Here is a 17,978-nt window from a genome sequence, read left to right as displayed (position 1 = left end):
GTGTACATGAGTTCCCCTTTTCTCCACCCCCTCACCAACATTTGTTATCTTTTGACTTTTTGATAATTAGCCATCCTAATGAGTATGAGATGGTATCTCATAGTGGTTTGGATTTGCATCTCCCTGATGATTAGTATGTTGAGCACCTTTTCATATACCTATTGATGATGTTTATCTGTTCTTTGGAGAAATGTCTATTCAAGTCTGAAATTTAAAACATAATACCATTTGATTTGGCACCGGAAAACCCATGAAATTCTTAGGTATGAATCTGACAAAATATATACAAAACCTGTATGAGAGAAACTACAAAATTCTAATAAAAGAAATAAAGAACTAAATAAATAGAAAGCTATTCCATGTTCATGGACAGGAGAAATCAGTATTCTGAAGATGTCAGTTCTTTTCAACTTAAACTATAGATTCAGTGCAATCCCAATCAAACTCTCAGCAAGTTATTTTGTGGATTTTGACAAACTGATTCTCAAGTTTATATGGAAAGGTAGAAAACCCAGAATAGCCAACATAATATTAAAGGAGAACAAAGTCAGAGGACTGACACTACCCAACTTTAAAACTTACTATAAAGCTACAGTAATCAAGACAGTGTTGTATTTGTAAAAGAATAGACAAATAGGTCAATGAAACAGAATAGCGAGCCCAGAGATAGACCCACATAAGTATAGTTAACTGATATTTGACAATGCAGCAAAGGCAATTCAGTAAAGAAAATACAGTCTTTTCAGTTAATATATTTTTAATGCAAAATGGTTGGGCATTAGATTGAGACCATATCATAAAGGGTTGTAAATATTATGTCATGAGTTTATAGCCGCTGAAAATCTATTTGGAGCCCTTTAGTGGAAGTTAGGGATCAGAAGAGGACAGGAAAAGCTAATCTCCAGAGTACTTCCCCTAGCAAGACACTCCTTTTTCAAAATAGAACATGCAATATGGAGTTTAGGGCAGTGTCCTTACTGAACTTTTCATCTGCTCACAGTTCTGCTAATTATACATTTGGAGTATCCTCAACCACAAACACATCTTTATATTATATTGCACATATTACATCATAAAACAATTCCTCCTGGATCCTTATCTACCAAACACAACAATTGCAGTATGCAGTGATAGAAAAGGAAGTTTTAGTTTATAGAAGAGTTTGTGGGAAATAATTTTGGAGTTTGAATTTTTATTAAGGTAAGGACTAACCTGGATCAGGTGACCCAAGTGAGGAATTTAAGGATATTAATCACTTAAGTAGAAAGCTACTAAGTAGTAAGAGGAGTTGACAAATTAGCCTTCCCACTTTAATCGTTTATCAAAGACTATCCAGTGCCTGGGAAATTTTTCTTGTCTTGTCAGGAGTCAGAATTTGAAATAGGCCTTGTGGTGGGGCTGTAACCCATTTAAAAGATTTTTTTGGGCAGTGTTCTAAGTTTAAAATGATGAACTTTCCAGTAGGCTTGTAGAATCTAACTTGTTTAGAAACTGAGTACTGCCTGTATTTTCAATTCAAAAAAGACCTTAAAATCTGAAGTTTATGAGTGAACATTTTGCCGCTTTTAAAAGATATATCTTTAAATATATTAGAATTATAGAATTTAATAGTTAATATGGACCTGAAATATCATTTAGAGAGACTTGCAAACTTTTTAAACAAAAGATTCATTTTATATTGTTTGCTATATAATTTAAAGATTTCATGGAGTAAAGCATGCTGATAATTTTTGCTCTTTTATTTTTAGATTTAAAAAGTTAATCAGTATCCACTAAATTGATTTTACTGCCACTTGTATGGTTAAATAATTTGAAAAATATTGATCTCGTCCAAGCGCTTTATTTTACAGATGAGGAAAGTGAGACCTGGAGAGGTAACCTCAGAGTAGCCACAGGGTCACACAACTTTTTGACAACTAGTTAATGACAGAGCTATGACCAGGTCAGTTCTGGTCAGTGTTCTTTCTGCCATCATTTATTGGTTCAGTCTATCATTAAACACTTCAGAAATTATCGTAATCTTGTCATTAAATCTGTTCAGTAATTAAAAACAAGTTTAGTGCTGAAAAGTAATACGTAAAATAATTTTGCAAAAAAACATGAGTAAACTCAAACTATAGAAGAATACACAATGAATAATTCGGTAGAGCAACATATAGACCACCAAGTAAATTTTTGTCAAAAGACTGAATGCATTCTTATGTGTGTGTAATATGAATACTTGCACATAAACATGCTGATATCTTTGTCCTCTGGCAATGAAACTCACTTTTTTCTTCACTTGACGGACCCTTCTAAGGTCTCTAACTTCCTCTCAGCAATATCCCTCATTGCATCTTTCACAAAATGTTTCCTGAGAAGTTAGTTTCTTAGATGTACTCAATGTCCCTGTACTTTTAGTCAAATAGTCTCCTTCAAGAATGCAGACTTGGAATCAAATTATTTAGGTAACTGTGTAAACTTGGGCAAGTGGCATAATCTCTCTGTGCCTCAGTTTCCTCATGTTAAAATGGAGACAATAATAATACCTACTTATCAGGGCTTTTGAGGAGGGGTTCTTTTGTCACTTTCTTAGAATCTAGTGATGATGACAGTGAACCTGACCAATACCTAATTCACTCTTCTGTTTAGTTGCACATGTCCACAGGGAAAAGAAATGGTTTTCATTAAGATAAAGGTGAAAAATATATTTGTAAATAGATTAGTACTTCTGAAGCACTGGAAATAGCACATCTATTGTGTTTTTCATTTCTTTATTTGAAGACCATTTAAAATTATTTTGATACCATGCTGGCTGAACTATAATTTTTGGAAATGCTCTTTATTTTAAATTTAATTTTAATCAGTGTTAATTTTTGTGTATTTTTTTACAGGAAATAAATGTTCTTTTTTTCCTATTGAAACTCCATCTTCGTTAAGAAGCAACAATTTCCTGCACTGGCAATGTTAAATGTAACTATAGCTTTCAATTCATTGCCTTGGTTATATTTCCACAGCCTGCTGTAAGAGGTAAACCCATTGCAAATGAAGACAGCATTCATTTTCCTTCTACCTCAGGCCACACAGAATTGATTGGGGTAATAAAATGACAGCACTTTGTAATATACGGAAGGCTCTTTAATTTGAAAACCAGTTCTAACCTGATTCAAAGCTTGTTTAAAGCTAATTTATAGCTTACATAATTTTCAGCTGGCTGACCAAGGTAAAGGATGATGTATGAAAACTGATAAAGAATTAATATTCAGACGTTCCTCGTTAAAGTTAACTGGTATTAAAAAAAGAAAGAGAAGAAAAGGTAGAAAAAAAATTGGTAAGCTTTTGGTATACATAACTAACATTGTTGAAAATAGTTTACACTTCTGTCATCTTTCAAACCTAGCTTCTTGTCCTTTCTTCATAAGATGAGTTCTATTTGCATTTCTTACATGGTAAAATCCTTCATTTCTCATCACATACTAAGGTCAATGTAAGGCTGTAAGGTCAATGTGGTCACTGTTGTGACTTCCACAGTGCCAAATCTATTGTATGCCATGGTGGGATGCTGTTAAATAGTTCTGGTCTGTCAGAATTTTAATTATAATTTTTTTTCAAGATGCAAACTGAAGGAATTTAGAACTTTTCATTTTTATTTTAGCTGAAAAATCAGTATTAGGCCTTTTGCCTCTGGCTGTTTTTATCTCTTTATTTTAGTGTATTTAATCATTTAACCCACAAATAATATAATTACCAGAGTAAAGTATTCTGTACTATGAATGAATCCAGATTTTCAGAAATTTCATTTCAGCATTCACAAGTAAAAACTGAATTACATTTTCCTTTTTTATGTTTAAGTCTTTTGGATAGTTATTACTTTTTATCTTAAAAAAGTGGAGGATGAGCATGTCTTTTGCCATATTCTATTCTAACATCCTAGAAAGTATCAAAATTTTAAGAAATACATTTATAATTCTTAATCATGTGTAGTTCACTTTGTACACTACAAATGTTTTGGATATGTAGGGTAAAGAAAAAAGTGAATAAACAAATGTATATAAACATAAGGTTAGATATATGAGACCAAGAAATTCTGTAGTTTCAAAAAGACTTGTCTAGATATTTAGTTAGACATTAAGACCAAACATTTGTGGTCTAATTATGATGTCTGTGGTCAACATGGTCATAATTATTTTAATTACTTTAAAAAAATTATGAACTAGCACATGCTTATTATAGAAAACTTGGAGAACAATTAATATGTAAAGATAAAAAATATTCAAGAAATAACCACTATTAACATTTTGTTAGGACCTTAATATATAAGACATATGCTACGCGTTTTCAGTGGGGACAAACATTGGTTCTTATGGGGGCAAAAATGCAAAATTAAAGTGGTTTGTGACTCCACAGCTAAACCCTTTCCAAGAAAATTTTATTCTTAGTATTTAATCTCTCAGGTTTTCTTGGGTATCACACAAGCATTACTGACATTGAGTTCATGGAAAATACAGAAAATATATACAAAATTAATGCCACAAAACATGACAAATGGCTGTGAGGGGAGGACTTTTGATCAATTGCTTGATCTTAAACTTACTTTAGAAGAGGTGGCCAGTGCCTGCCAATTGGCTGCCGTGTGGGTACTTCTTATGCTTGATCTTAAATACTTTTGTGTCTGACAACTCTACACATTTCCCTAGTTAAGAGTTGCTTCTCACCAACCAAAAGTTTAAAAAGTTAAAAGTTCACCAAGAATGATTTTTAAGACATTTATTTAATTTTTTTCATTTACTTTAGCTGGAACTACAGTTTTAATAGTTTTGAATGTTTTTTTAAAACTTGATTTAACTTTATTATTAATATAGTTCTAAAGTTAAACATTAATCACTTTTACATTTTAACTTAAAAATTCTTTTTTTTTTTTTTTTTTTGAGACGGAGTTTTGCTCTTGTTGCCCAGGCTAGAGTGCAATGGCGCAATCTCGGCTCCCTGTACCCAGGTTCCAGCGATTCTCCTGCCTCAGCCTCCCGAGTAGGTGGGATTACAGGCACCTGCCACCACACCTGGCTAATTTTTGTATTTTTAGTAGAGACGGGGTTTTGCCATGTTGTCCAGGCTGGTCTTGAACTCCTGACCTCAGGTGATCTGCCCACCTCGGCCTCCCAAAGTGTTGGGATTACAGGCGTGAGCCACTGCACCTGGCCGGAAAAATATTTCTAAAGAGACTCCTTAGAAGGTGATAATGAAAAAAAAACACAGTTGAGAAACACTGGCATAATCAACTTTTACGCACTTTATCCCTTATTATTACATAGTAAACATTAAAAATTATTTTTAAGCAAAGCCAATTTTGTGCCCTGCACACAGTTAGCATACTACTAAATTAGGAAGTAGACAGTAGATTCACTTGTGTTAACAGCATCAATTGTAATAATTAAGCTAAACAAGGAAATATTTGGCAGAATAAAACAGTAACATATAAATCATATACTTAACAAATATTTTAATTTCTAGTATTTATCTCACTTGCATATCATTTGTGCAAGTTCTTTAAAGAGAAAAGAGATCGTGAGAGATAAGTACTCAAAGTCTTAACATGAGGAGTGGGAATAATGTATTTTTAATTGTATTTTCCTTGTTTTTACAATTTGAAGACTTCCGTTATTTTATACTCAACTTCAGTGTCATTTGCTTCACTGTTGTTTGCTTCATTGTGTTACTTGGAACTCAAGTAACCTATCTGAATACCAACAGATGGTTGTTACATTTTTTTCCTATGTTGGTAGTTTGGGGAAGATGATGTTTCTAAAACAAATATTTTCTTTTTTCCCCTGAATGAGTTTTAAAATATCTAATACAAGCTAAGGCCATGGAGATATTATAAAAATCTAAGGGAGCAAGGAGGTCTGCAAATGGTATTATTGTTGTTTTCATATTCACAATATTTATATACATATGAAAAATTTTGTTATGTTCTTCTAGTTTCACTGAAATTGACAGTAGAAAGCAATTTTGAGTAATTTAACACAAAATTTGCCACTATCATAGAAGTGAATTATTTATAATTTGTTTTAAAATTTACAGATTTATTAAAAAACATATTGAGAGAAAATGTTTAAATAGTTTTGTTTGTTGTTTCTAAAAATTAGGCATTCATCTATCTTTCACCATCCAGAATCACTGTATTTATTTTAATGTATTCTCACCTGTTTCTTCTGCTATTTGGAGAGTGTTTGATACATGACTTAGTGTCATTTGCATTATATAAGAAGATTAATTTTATAAGTTCTGTTCTCAATTTGAATAACTTTACATATTGACCTCTGCAGGAACATAATCAAGTTAGCCTAATGGAGTTAACTAATTGTCACACTTTGATGAATTTTATATTGTGAGAAATTAAAGACAAACAGAAATCATCAGCCTTTGCTTTGAAATCAAATTTAAAGGATTTTACCAAGTTGTATTATATTTAAATGAAAAATGTATCTATTTCACACTAACCCTAAAGTATTGGAGGTTTAAAAGGGAAGTCAAGTGTGTATTGTGTGTCAGTCATTTACCTTGGTTTCTGAAATATGTGAAAAATAAATTACAAAAACTAGAAAATATAAGACAGATAACTTTTGGTACTCTCTAAGGTACAAAAAGTAAAAAGGTAAGTGTTTATAGAATTGATGAAAATTGAGTAAAATTTTCCATAGGGTATGACTTAGTGTACTATTCCTAATAATATACTAAGGCATCATTGTGACCAGCAAGTCCATATAATAATGATATTGACTTTGAGATTCTTGTTAGAATAGTGGGAATGATCCAGCCTAACAGGCTGGTTGGTTGGAGCAGTAACTTCCAGAGGTCTTTGACTAGAACTCACAGTAAGAAATACATGTTACCCTGTAACGTCTTACACGTTCCTACACACTATTCTGTACACATCCCTACATACACCTCTATACACATTTCTATACATGACTACACATCCTTCTATACATAAACTTTCTCATATGCCTGCACACACCTGTACATACATCTCTACAAACAACTCTACACATACCCATACACACAACCCTACATAGCCCATTATACAACCCTACTGTATATACACATGCATACACCCCAACATGGAAATAAAACTTTTTTTATCCTTACTATGTGCGATATACCCTATTTTATTCTACCATTCAATTTCACCTTTAAAACAAATGTTGTTCACAACTCAGTAAATCTACATTTTGTTTAAACTAGTGTGCACTGGCCATTATAGTACATTATGGCTGATATGTAGGTCTATATGTTGTTTGCTAGGTATCTAGGTATATGAATGCAGTTATAGAAGCAAATATATACAGTATAGAAGAAAGTAATATTTTGCCTATACTGCTAATTTTGTGTAGGGTTTTTTCAGGCTTTTGTGATGAGATCTTTCATTGTTCAGCGATAATGAGCTATGGATTTATAAGTTTCTTGTTTTTCTTATACAAAGAAATAATATAATCCATAACTGCAAGAATATACAGAAATATTTAAAGAGACTACCATTTCAAGCAAAGAAGTTGAAATAATAGGATTTTAAACATGGTCAAATAATAGGATTGAAATTTCTATACTATTTATGATAAAATAAAGAGCTTTATGCCAGTAGAATGGCAGTAGAATGCAAATGCTGGCATTATGTGAAATTGTTCCCAAGTACTTACTGACACTGAGAAATGTTTAATTCCTGGGAAGCGTCTTTGATATATGATCAGTTTCTTCATGTAAATGTCCAAAAACCAATACTGTTTCCTGTTTGTTACATTTATTATGTTTTAGGTAACTTCCTTTTTCATGTCTGTTTCCATAAAATTGAAATTAAGTAAAATATGTTCTGAGGAACATAAGACAGACCTGGATTTGAATATCTACTTCTCCACTTAGCTGTGCCACTCTGGGAAAATTCCTTAACCCTCCTGTGTTTACATTTTCTCATCAGGGAATGAATTGGTTCTCCAAGGTTGTTTTAGGAAAATACCAATCCAGTTACACCTTAAGTTTTACTTGTATTTCTCATTCATTTAGCATAGTTGAGATTGTATAATTTAAATTTAGAGCAACTGGCCAGATTCTTTTAGATCTTGTTTCTGTCAGGGTTATCTCTGTAATTAAGAAATCCAGAGTTCAGAAGGATTGTAAATGAATTGTCTGAAGATATGTAATAAGTAGGAGCAGGCTCAGATGAGGACTTTGACTTTCTGTCTTCAAGTCTAATGGTCTTTCCCCTGTATAGTATAGAATCTGGTGCTCATTTTGTGATTAAATCTCTTACAGTGCCTACACAATTCCCAAAAAGTATATATATCTCACAGTATGATTATGCTAGTTGGGTTTATTGTTTGTTATATGCAGAAAAAGTAAAAATATTTTCTCACTGTTTTGATATAAAATAAATTATTTTAAAATGTTCCTGGCATTGTGTTATATAATAGCCTAAGTTGCATCAGGAGTATAATTTGGTAGCTGTTTCCCACAGGGAAGTTTTATCTTATATACAGATTTCATTCCTTGAAATTATTAATAGTTTCATGTTCCATCAGTGACAGTATGTAAATCTCTACCTGATTATTGGTATTTTTGGGTTTCACTTTTTAAACCTAGTCTGAACTTGTGTCTAAACAGCTGTAAGTTTTTCATACTTATATGACTTTATTATTGATATAGATGTTTTTTATTCCTACTTGATACTGCCTTTTTCTTACTGTCTTATCTGTCACAATTGAAAATAAATACTGCTTTTGTGAGAGAAAAATACTAGCGTATCTTCCTCAAATTATCAAAATATGAGAAGTATTTACCTAGAAAATTTCAAATGGCCATATTTTGAATATCTAGAAATCAGAAAAATAAGCAAATAGCTTTACTGCTTATTTTTAGATTGGGATTTTTAAAATTTCTTAGGGGTTTTTGTTGTTGTTAGTTTTGCTGCTGCATATGCTTCTCAGTAAAAGCAAATAGTTTTATTGAGCTTTCTCCAAAATGTAGACAACAATGTTAAATTTATTATCAATGAAAAATTATGAACCACAAACACATATTATCCCAACATATAAAATTACAGATTTTTTATTTTCTCAGTAAACTTAGGTATCTTCACATTTAAAGCTGGTAGAAATACATGATGCCCTTTTCTGTTCTTATAGTGATACACATAGCAATTATTCACTGCGCCATAATGGATCATTTTTATCTGCATCTTGTGCCTGTTCTGTTTATATAGAATAAATATTTATGTTTTATCATTTTCCTGGACTAGGAAATACAAGTAGAATAAATTTGAAGTATCAGCTATAATTCATTGCTTGAAAAGAAATGCCTTATTCTGATATCGTGTAGAAAAGAAAACTATCTAAATCATTTCAGCAGCAAGCTTATAACCAAGATAACATCAGCATTTTCCTTCTTGAAAATGTGTCTTCCATATATTAAAGTAAAAAAGCAGTATTTTATTAAAAATGCTTGTGACAAGTTTAACCTATCATCATCATAAACTTTAGTATAAAGAAGATCCTGTTAGGTTTGATAGGGGAAAAATGATGGTAAGATTTTGCTTTAGTCACTTGTTCACTATCCAAGATTTTCACAAAACTCCTAAGATGCAATAAAATACAAGTGGAATAGTTCCTGTGTTACTAGATTACAGTTTTCTACTGTAAGTTTTCAGAAACAAATTGTTATTCTAAGTATACATTGATAACACTCTGTTAATGACTTAATGGTTAATTGGCTAATATACAACCTCTCAGTTTAAAAAATCTAGAATTTTCTTCCCACACAGAAATTGTAGCCCTATAATTTACTACTGCTTATATCTTGTTGTACAGTTAAATATTTGCATAGAATAGGAAAAAGTTATCTATTTGATCCACATCACTTAGAAATTAGGAATATAAAGCATTTTAGTTTTGTCAGAAATATTTGCCTTACTTTGAGAATCTATATTTCTTGAATTTGGCTTGATAATTGGCTTTTTCAACAATGGAAAAACAAAATTGTATTGAACTATGGTTTATAGTACTAAAATGTGTACCTAAATAATTTTTTGAAGACAATATGCTATAATAATTTGTAAATAAAATATATAAACTTCATTTAGCATAAATGTTTTCTATAAATAACCATGAAACATTTTTTTTATTTTTTTGTAGTGACTAGGTCTCATTATGTTGTCCAGGCTGGTCTCAAGCCCCTGGGGTCAAGTGATTCTCCCGCCTCTGCCTCCGAAAATGCTAGGATTATAGGCATGAGCCACCATGCCCAGCCAATTTTTTTTTATATTGTTCCTTATCTATGATTTATTTAATAAGGAATTAAGTGACAGATCACTTTAAGAAATAATGCATTTTTGACTGTATTATTTTGTTTTCATTATGGAAATAATGCATGTTTATTATAGATTATTTGGAAAATGCAGAAAAATAAAGAAAATATGAAGAAAATAAAAGTCATGACCTACCTTCCAGAGATTACCGCTGTTTGCATATTGGTGTATGTTTTTTCTAGCTTTTCTTTTTATCATTATTTAACAAATATCTACTAAGCATCTTGTAAGTGTAACACCCACTAATAGTACAGGGGAATACTCTGGTATTCTTGCAGGTCATAACCTTTACCCTCTTGATGTTTATGGCCTATAAAAGTATCTAGACAAGTGACATGAAAACTGGAAGAAAAACCCAAGGTGCTCTTAAAACAGGTACCAAAACCAAAAATTGACAAATGGGACTATATCAAACTAAAAAGCTTCTGTACAGCAAAGGAAACAATCAACAGAATAAAGAGACAACCTATAAAATGGGGAAAAAAAAAGTAATTGCAAAGTATTCACCCAGTAAGTGCTCTGTAGAACATACCTGGAACTCAGACAACTCAACAGCAAAAAAACCCCAAATAGTCCGATTTTAAAAGGATCTGAGTAGAAATTTCTCAAAAGTCATACAAGCAGTCAATAAGTATATGAAAAAATGCTCAAAATCACTAATCATCAGGGAATTGCAAATCAAACCATGATGAGATTTCTCATCCCAGTTAGAATGGCCATAATAAAAAAGACAAAAAATAGCAAATGGTAGCAAGGATGCAAAGGAAAGGGAAATCTTGTATACTGTTGGTGATAATGTAAATTCATGCAGCCATTATGGAAAACAGTATGGATGTTTCTCAAAAAACTAAAAGTAGAACTAACTTATAACCCAGCAATCACACTACTGGGTATTTATCTAAAGGAAAATAAATTCGTATATTGAAGAGATACCTGCACCCCCGTGTTTATTGCAGCACTATAATATGTAATTATAAATTATGTACCTATACCCCATGTTTATTGCAGAGAAACCTGCACCCCCATGCTTATTGCAGCATTACAATTAATAAACTACCTGCACCCCATGTTTATTGTAACACTATAATTTATATTATATAAAATATAATTAAATGTAATATATTTATATAATAATATATAATTATATTTACTAATGTTCCTAATGTTTTTATATCACTGTATGTTGAATATGGTTAACAGTAATTTAGTGTATATTCTTAAAAGTTAGAAGAGAGGATTTTGAATGTTCGTAACACAAATGATAAATGTTTGTGGTGATGTGGGAGAAAAAAAGGAAGGAAAATCTGAGATGTACTACAACGTAAATGAACCTTAAGAACATTTTGCCAAGTAAAATAAGCCAGTCACAAAAAGACAGATACTGTGATTCCACTTGTAAGAAGTAGTAAGAGTAGTAAAAAATCATAGAGACAGGGAGTAGAATAATGGTTGCTAGTAGGTAAGGAAAGGAGAGAATGAGGTATTTTGTGTGGTACAAACGGGAACAGAGTTTTAGTTTTATAAGACAGAGTTATAGAGATGAATGATGGTGATGGTTTCACAATAATATAAATATTTAATACCACTGAACTGTATACCTAAAATGGTTAAGATGGTAATTTTTATATTATGTCTATTTTATACCACAATTATAAAAATGATTTTTAAAAAACCCTCAAGGGAGGGGTTCAGGTGGCAGGGGAACTCACCTGGTTTGAAAGGTCCCAGCAAAATATTCTTGATATTTTTAAAATGTGGTAGAAGTTTTTCCTTCATTTCAGTACTATTATAGGTGTATGTCCTCACTTGCTCTCTTTTTCTCTTATTTTTTAAAATTCCATTGGCCATTTCAGTGAGGCTGTAGGAGGAAAAACAGTTCTTCCTAGAATGGGCATATATCCTTCATATCTGAAAAATTCACATTTTTAAAAAAGTCACTATGCTATAATTATTGTTGCTAAAACTTATATAGACTGAAAATGAGCAAATCTCCAAATTCATTAGGCAGTTACTTCACTATAAGCAGAAAAGAATTGAGCGTTTTCAAATGCTTATAATATAAAGGTGCTGATTCACTTTTTATAATTATGAAAGCATTTTTCCAGTTTTAACACTACCATTGCCCTAAAGCAGCAATTCAATAGCAACTTTATTTAAAAATTATATTAATATACTTCATCAAACTATTTAAAGAACTACTTTTCTGATCAAATAACTATGCTTTGTTTGTACCACAAGGAAATATACTAATGAGCATGAAAAGTAACATGCATTATATATATGGAATATTATTATCTTATTTTATTAAAACAGTAAATTAACATCATAGATGCCTAAACCTTTTAATTTTTTGCTCTTACTTCTATCGTATACATTATACATTACCATATGTTATACTTGTTGGATTAGCATCAGAAAGTAAACTGAGGAAAATGTAAAAGCATAATTTATATTCTCATTAATTTTTTAAAAGCAATGGCAGATAACTCTTGAATATGTTGAGCCTAAATTTATCACAAACTATTACTAATTAAATTACATTATTATATTTAAATGTTTTATTGGAAAATCTATGGTCAAGACATTCTGTTTTTTGACAGTTTCTAGTGCTCTACAGTGAAAATGTCAGAATTCCTTCAACAGAATATTTCACGTATATTTACATACATTACAAATATATTCACATTACTTACAAATTAAAAAATTATATTTTGAAATACAATTTTTGTATGATTTAAGACTTTACTTTTGAGACTATGCCACAGGAATATCAGATGGGAAATATCTTTGTTCCTTCAAGAGGAATTTCTTTTTCAATATTTTCATTGACAAATGTTTTAACAGCTTCTATTCTTCGGAGACTCTAACCTTATCCTCATCCCTTCTCCAGCTGTTGCCCCATTTCTGGACTACGGCAAAATTTCTAAATAGTTGTCTAGACTCAGGACCTCCATTTCTTCACCTCCATGTCTCTCTTTTTCACCAGAATTGGAAATGTTTTAAGAAATAAGTGAAAGACTACAAAATATTATATACCCCCAACTACAATCATGTAGAGATAATTCTCAGGACACTAAATTGAAATTGAGAGATTTGAATTTGAGTATCTATCTATGGTTGGGGGTATAGGGCAACATATATGTACATTTTTACAAAAGCATTTAGAGAACTCTACTATGTTTGAGATTTTCCTTTCATAAATACATTCAGCTCCACATGGTCATTTCCAGCATAACTAGGACATGTAAATATAAAATAAGATGATGAAACATGTTCTGTTTACAATAAATGCAATTGACTCACTTTTGTGCAAATCAACGATGCAGCTTTTTTGGTTTTTATTTACTTATGTATTTATTTAGAGACAGAGTCTCGCTCTGATACCCAGGCTGGAGTCCAGTGGTGCGATCACAGCTCACTGCAGCCTCAACTTCCTGGGCTCAAGCAATTCTCCCTTCTCAGCCTTCCGAGTAGCTAGGAATACAGGTGTGTGCCACGACACCTGGCTAATTTTGTATTTTTTAGTAGAGACTGGATTTTGCAATGTTGCCCAGGCTGGTCTCGAACTCCTTGAGCTCAAGAGATCTGCCCACCTCGGCTTCCCAGAGTGCTGGGATTACGGGCATAAGCCGCCACATCCAGCCTATTTTTTATTCAAACTGAAAGCTGAGAAACTAGAATAAAGAGCCATATGTGTTGTTTGGTTGTACAGGATATATTTTTATGCTGCAAGAAAGGTTTCATTAAATATAGGACATATAAAATATAACACTTAAGTCCAGAGATAGCAGCTCAAGGCCATCAGGAGTGATTTTTACTATGATTCTTTTGGTCTTTCCATTATGATTCAAAGATGGCTGCTACAGCTCCCGTTATTATGCATGTTCCTGAAATTAAGAGGAAGGGTGAAGTGCAAAATAGCATCTCTCATTCCCTCTTTAAGCTATTTTGAACAGTCTTTGGTCCCCATTACTCCACTACAATGACTCTTGTTAATGTCACTTACAATCTCTTTCTTGTCAGACCCAATAGTTATGTCTCTGTCTGAATCTTACTTGACCTCTCAATGTTATTTAACAATGTCAACCATTCTGTCTTTCTTGAAACATTTTCTTTTCTTGGTTTCATGACTTCTAATTTTCTTTGTTTGTAACTGGCAGACCCTTGTCAGTCTTAACTGAATTCTCCATTTGTGCTCAAGTTGTATTACTAAGGGTTGGTCATTGTGTCCCTTCTCTATTTGTATGTCACTGGGTGATTGCATGCAGTTTTACCTGTATTTGGGGGACTTCTAAATGTGTAATACCATCCACAAACTCTTCTTCCGAGATCTAAATTCATATATTCAAATGTTTGCCTGACATTCCCACTAGATAACTAAAGATTGGCTCAAACTTAATGTTACCAAATAGAATTATTGGTTTCTTGATTCTTCTCTATTCCCATCACAATTTACTTCTCCCACAGTCTTTCCCACCTCAGTCTCATCATTTTTGACAACCAGCAGCAGAGTAATCATTCCTAATTACTTTCTTTTGTTTAATTCCAAAGCATATCATACTTCTTTCCATTCTGACTACATTACAGTACTCCATGTTACCATCATACCTGATCTGTTTGCAATAGACTGCTTCCTTATCTCTGTGTTTGTGTTCTTTCCTAATTTCTGCCCATCTTTCTCTATACTACAGCCAGAATAAGCTTAAAACCCAAAAGCAAATCATATTATTTAAATTCTTAAACCCTCCAGTGGCTTCTCACTGCAAATCAGATAACCATTATGGGCTATGTAGTCAACTTAACTTTTCATCTTATGCTAGATTTCCTGTCCTTTCTGCTGCTAATACATGCTGTGCTCATTTCTACTTTAGGACCCTTGCCCTTGTTCCCTGTGCCTGTACATTCTCTTCTGACAGATCAGTACATGACTGTTTACTTCAAATCATTCAGGTCTCTGCTCAAATGTCAGCTCTTTTGTAGAGGGGCTTCTTTGACTACCTTGCCTAAGAGAACATGTGCTCCCATACTTTCTGTCCCTTTACCCTGTTTCTTTCACTGTATCAAAATATGAAATTATTTATCTGTTAACAGTTTGTTGCCTGTCTCTATTGAAATTTAAGGCCATGAGGACGATACGCTGTTGTTCACCACTATTACCCCATCTCCTAGAACAGAACCTGACACATAATAGACACACATTTGTAGGTTAATATACAAATAAACATTTATATAAGTTTAATTCTTAAAATATAACAACTTTTAGAAAAGGAAGCAAAAATGTTTATTTCAATTCTAGTTAGAAGAAAAAGCACTTTCACCAACTGTGCATCTGAGCTCAACTTTGAACTACAATTTTTGGAAATATATTTTAAACTTTATAATAACTATAGCTAACATTGTTTTGAGTATCTACTTTTATTGTGTTATAAACATTTTACTAGCATAATTTGCATACATAATCATTTTTGTTTATTTAAACCCAAAGTCATTCCTTGAAATAGGGTTTTTGTTTTGTTTTGTTTTGTTTTCATTTTACAGGTAAGAAAACTGAGACTAAGGGGTCGTATGCCTTTCACAGAGTCAAACCAATAGTAAGTGCCAAAGCAGGATTCAAAATAAGATTTGTCTGACACCAAAGCCTGTGCATTTTCTGCTGTGCTCATGTAGATGTTTTAGGTAAGGCCATCACAATTGTTTTAAAAAGATATATTCATAGGATGCACACACACAAATTTTTTTTTACATGCTTGATTTGCCACCATTTAATCTAAAGTCATATTGACTCATTATGGTCAGTACTGACTCATCATGGCAAACAATTCCTGACTACAACTTAGGAGACATAAATTCAGATTTTAACTCTACCAATTGGCTATGGGACTCTGGGGAAGTTCATTATGTATTCTGGGAATGGCTTTTATATCTACAGACTAAAAAAAATGGATCAAATGATTTTTAAATAAGATACCTTCTAGCTCTCAAATCTTATGGCCCTTTAAAGAAAAATAGTCTAGAAATCTGTTGACAATCTATTGCAACTTGCCTTGGCATCTGATTTATCTTTTGAATGCAAATTACTTATTTAATATATCAATTTGCTCTTCCTAGAACTACACTTGGTGGGCAGTATTCCTTTTAATCAGTCTTGAAATTTAGGGAGGTAAATAAAAGAATGCTGATAACAGTATTTAAAAGTTGTCTTGAATAATCTGTAGTTTTATTTTTTGTTATCTACTGATGATTTTCCTCATGTATGAATAGAGATTCTCACTGAATTACCTTGTTTATAATAGTGTTTCAGTTGTTTTTTTTTATATTTCTAAGTATACAGCAGGTAAGGATAGTTTCACCTCTTCTTTTACAATTTTTATACTTCATATCTTTCTCCTTTCTGCTTGTGTTGGCTAACATCTCTAAAACAAAATTAAATAATAGTGATGTATTTATTGTTACTTTAACTTGAATGTTTCTAGTGTGTGAGGCTAGCTTTTGAGATGAAAAACATACATGTTATATTAAGTATAACATGGATAAATATATACATGTGATGTTGAAAATACATTGCAAGTCACAGAAGATTTACATAGCATCATACATTCATATGAAATGTTGAGGTATAACAATATGCCAGGGAGGGATTAATATTCAATTCACTGTATTGGTCACATCTGGTAAGAAGGAAGGGAGGAGAATGGAATGGGGAAAGAACATCCAAGAGAGCTGCAATAAGCATTAGAATGCTTATGGTTATTGTTACTGGTTATAGTTATGGTTATTGTTGTGCAGGAAACATTTTATAACAAAATAATTTGATATGCTAAAGAAACATGAAGGTTTCTGTGTTTGCTGGTTATAAAGAAGAACAGAGGCATAAATTGAACACAGGTTTGCCTTTCAAGTGTATAATTTTCTTGAGAATGGAAATCACCTCTATTCTCCCTGTCCTGAACATATGGCACATTATAAGAATTCACGACATAACTACTGAATGAATAAAAGAAGAAAGAAGGAAAGGAAAGAGCGAGGAAGGGGGAATTTTTATTTTTCTCATTCTTTCATTTGCATCATTAAATTTTTAAGTAAAGCTTACTTTAAATAATGCATAGAGATTTATTTGTATATTGGAATCCTCTATTTTTTCCAGAAAGCAGAATGTTACCAAGTTTTCTATACAGCTTTCTAGAAATCAGCATACTATTAGATATTTATTGTGCTGTTTGTGGTGTGTGTGAAACATGTAACAAATTAATTATGGGGTATATCATTTCTGTGCTGAGTCCTCTAACAATGATTCAGGCTACTTAGATTCTAAGAGTTCAAACTGGTATCAAAGTCTCAAATGTCTACTGTGGTTCACTTGTATTCTTGCTTTAATCAGTCTTTTGAAATTCACTATGTTAATAAGGTTTCAAACAATCCTGAAAGTTTGAAATGTACAAACATTCAAGTACAGTTTATTTTCTACTTTAAAAGAAAATTAAAAGAACTACACTGTCTTAATGGGTTTTCTGTTTACAATAAAAGATATATCAATGATTTTAAAAACAAGAGAAGCAAAATAGAATCTTAGACAAAAAAAACCTGTCATAATGCAATGGTGAAATATAAATTTAAATTTTCTGAGTAATTGTTGAACATCTATATT

At 31.9% G+C, this 17,978-nt stretch overlaps 1 protein-coding gene across 9 annotated transcripts in view; it reads left to right on the top strand.

The window, feature by feature from the left end:
• The window catches only part of PHF14 (PHD finger protein 14), a 198,449-nt gene that overhangs the window by 162,197 nt on the left and 18,274 nt on the right, over positions 1-17,978 (top strand). For 2 of the 9 annotated variants that reach the window (XR_010126939.1, XR_010126938.1), the window contains exon 19: positions 15,872-16,009. The exons of 3 other annotated variants lie outside the window; for them this stretch is intronic. Coding sequence is in view for 4 of the 6 variants with exons in the window: in XM_054494328.2 (XP_054350303.1) it covers positions 15,872-15,924 (53 nt within the window). In the remaining 2 variants the exon portion in view is untranslated. Of the gene's footprint in view, positions 1-2,873; positions 9,358-10,160; positions 10,182-15,871; positions 16,010-17,978 lie in introns of those variants that run through there. 4 more of the 9 variants (XM_063667526.1, XM_063667524.1, XM_054494328.2 and 1 more) reach the window with 3 other exon arrangements.

This window comes from Pongo pygmaeus, chromosome 6 (assembly GCF_028885625.2).
Source record: "Pongo pygmaeus isolate AG05252 chromosome 6, NHGRI_mPonPyg2-v2.0_pri, whole genome shotgun sequence".
Classification (NCBI taxonomy): domain Eukaryota; kingdom Metazoa; phylum Chordata; class Mammalia; order Primates; family Hominidae; genus Pongo; species Pongo pygmaeus.
The sequence above is the reverse complement of the archived record's forward strand: the minus strand, read 5'-3'. Positions and strand labels throughout refer to the sequence as shown.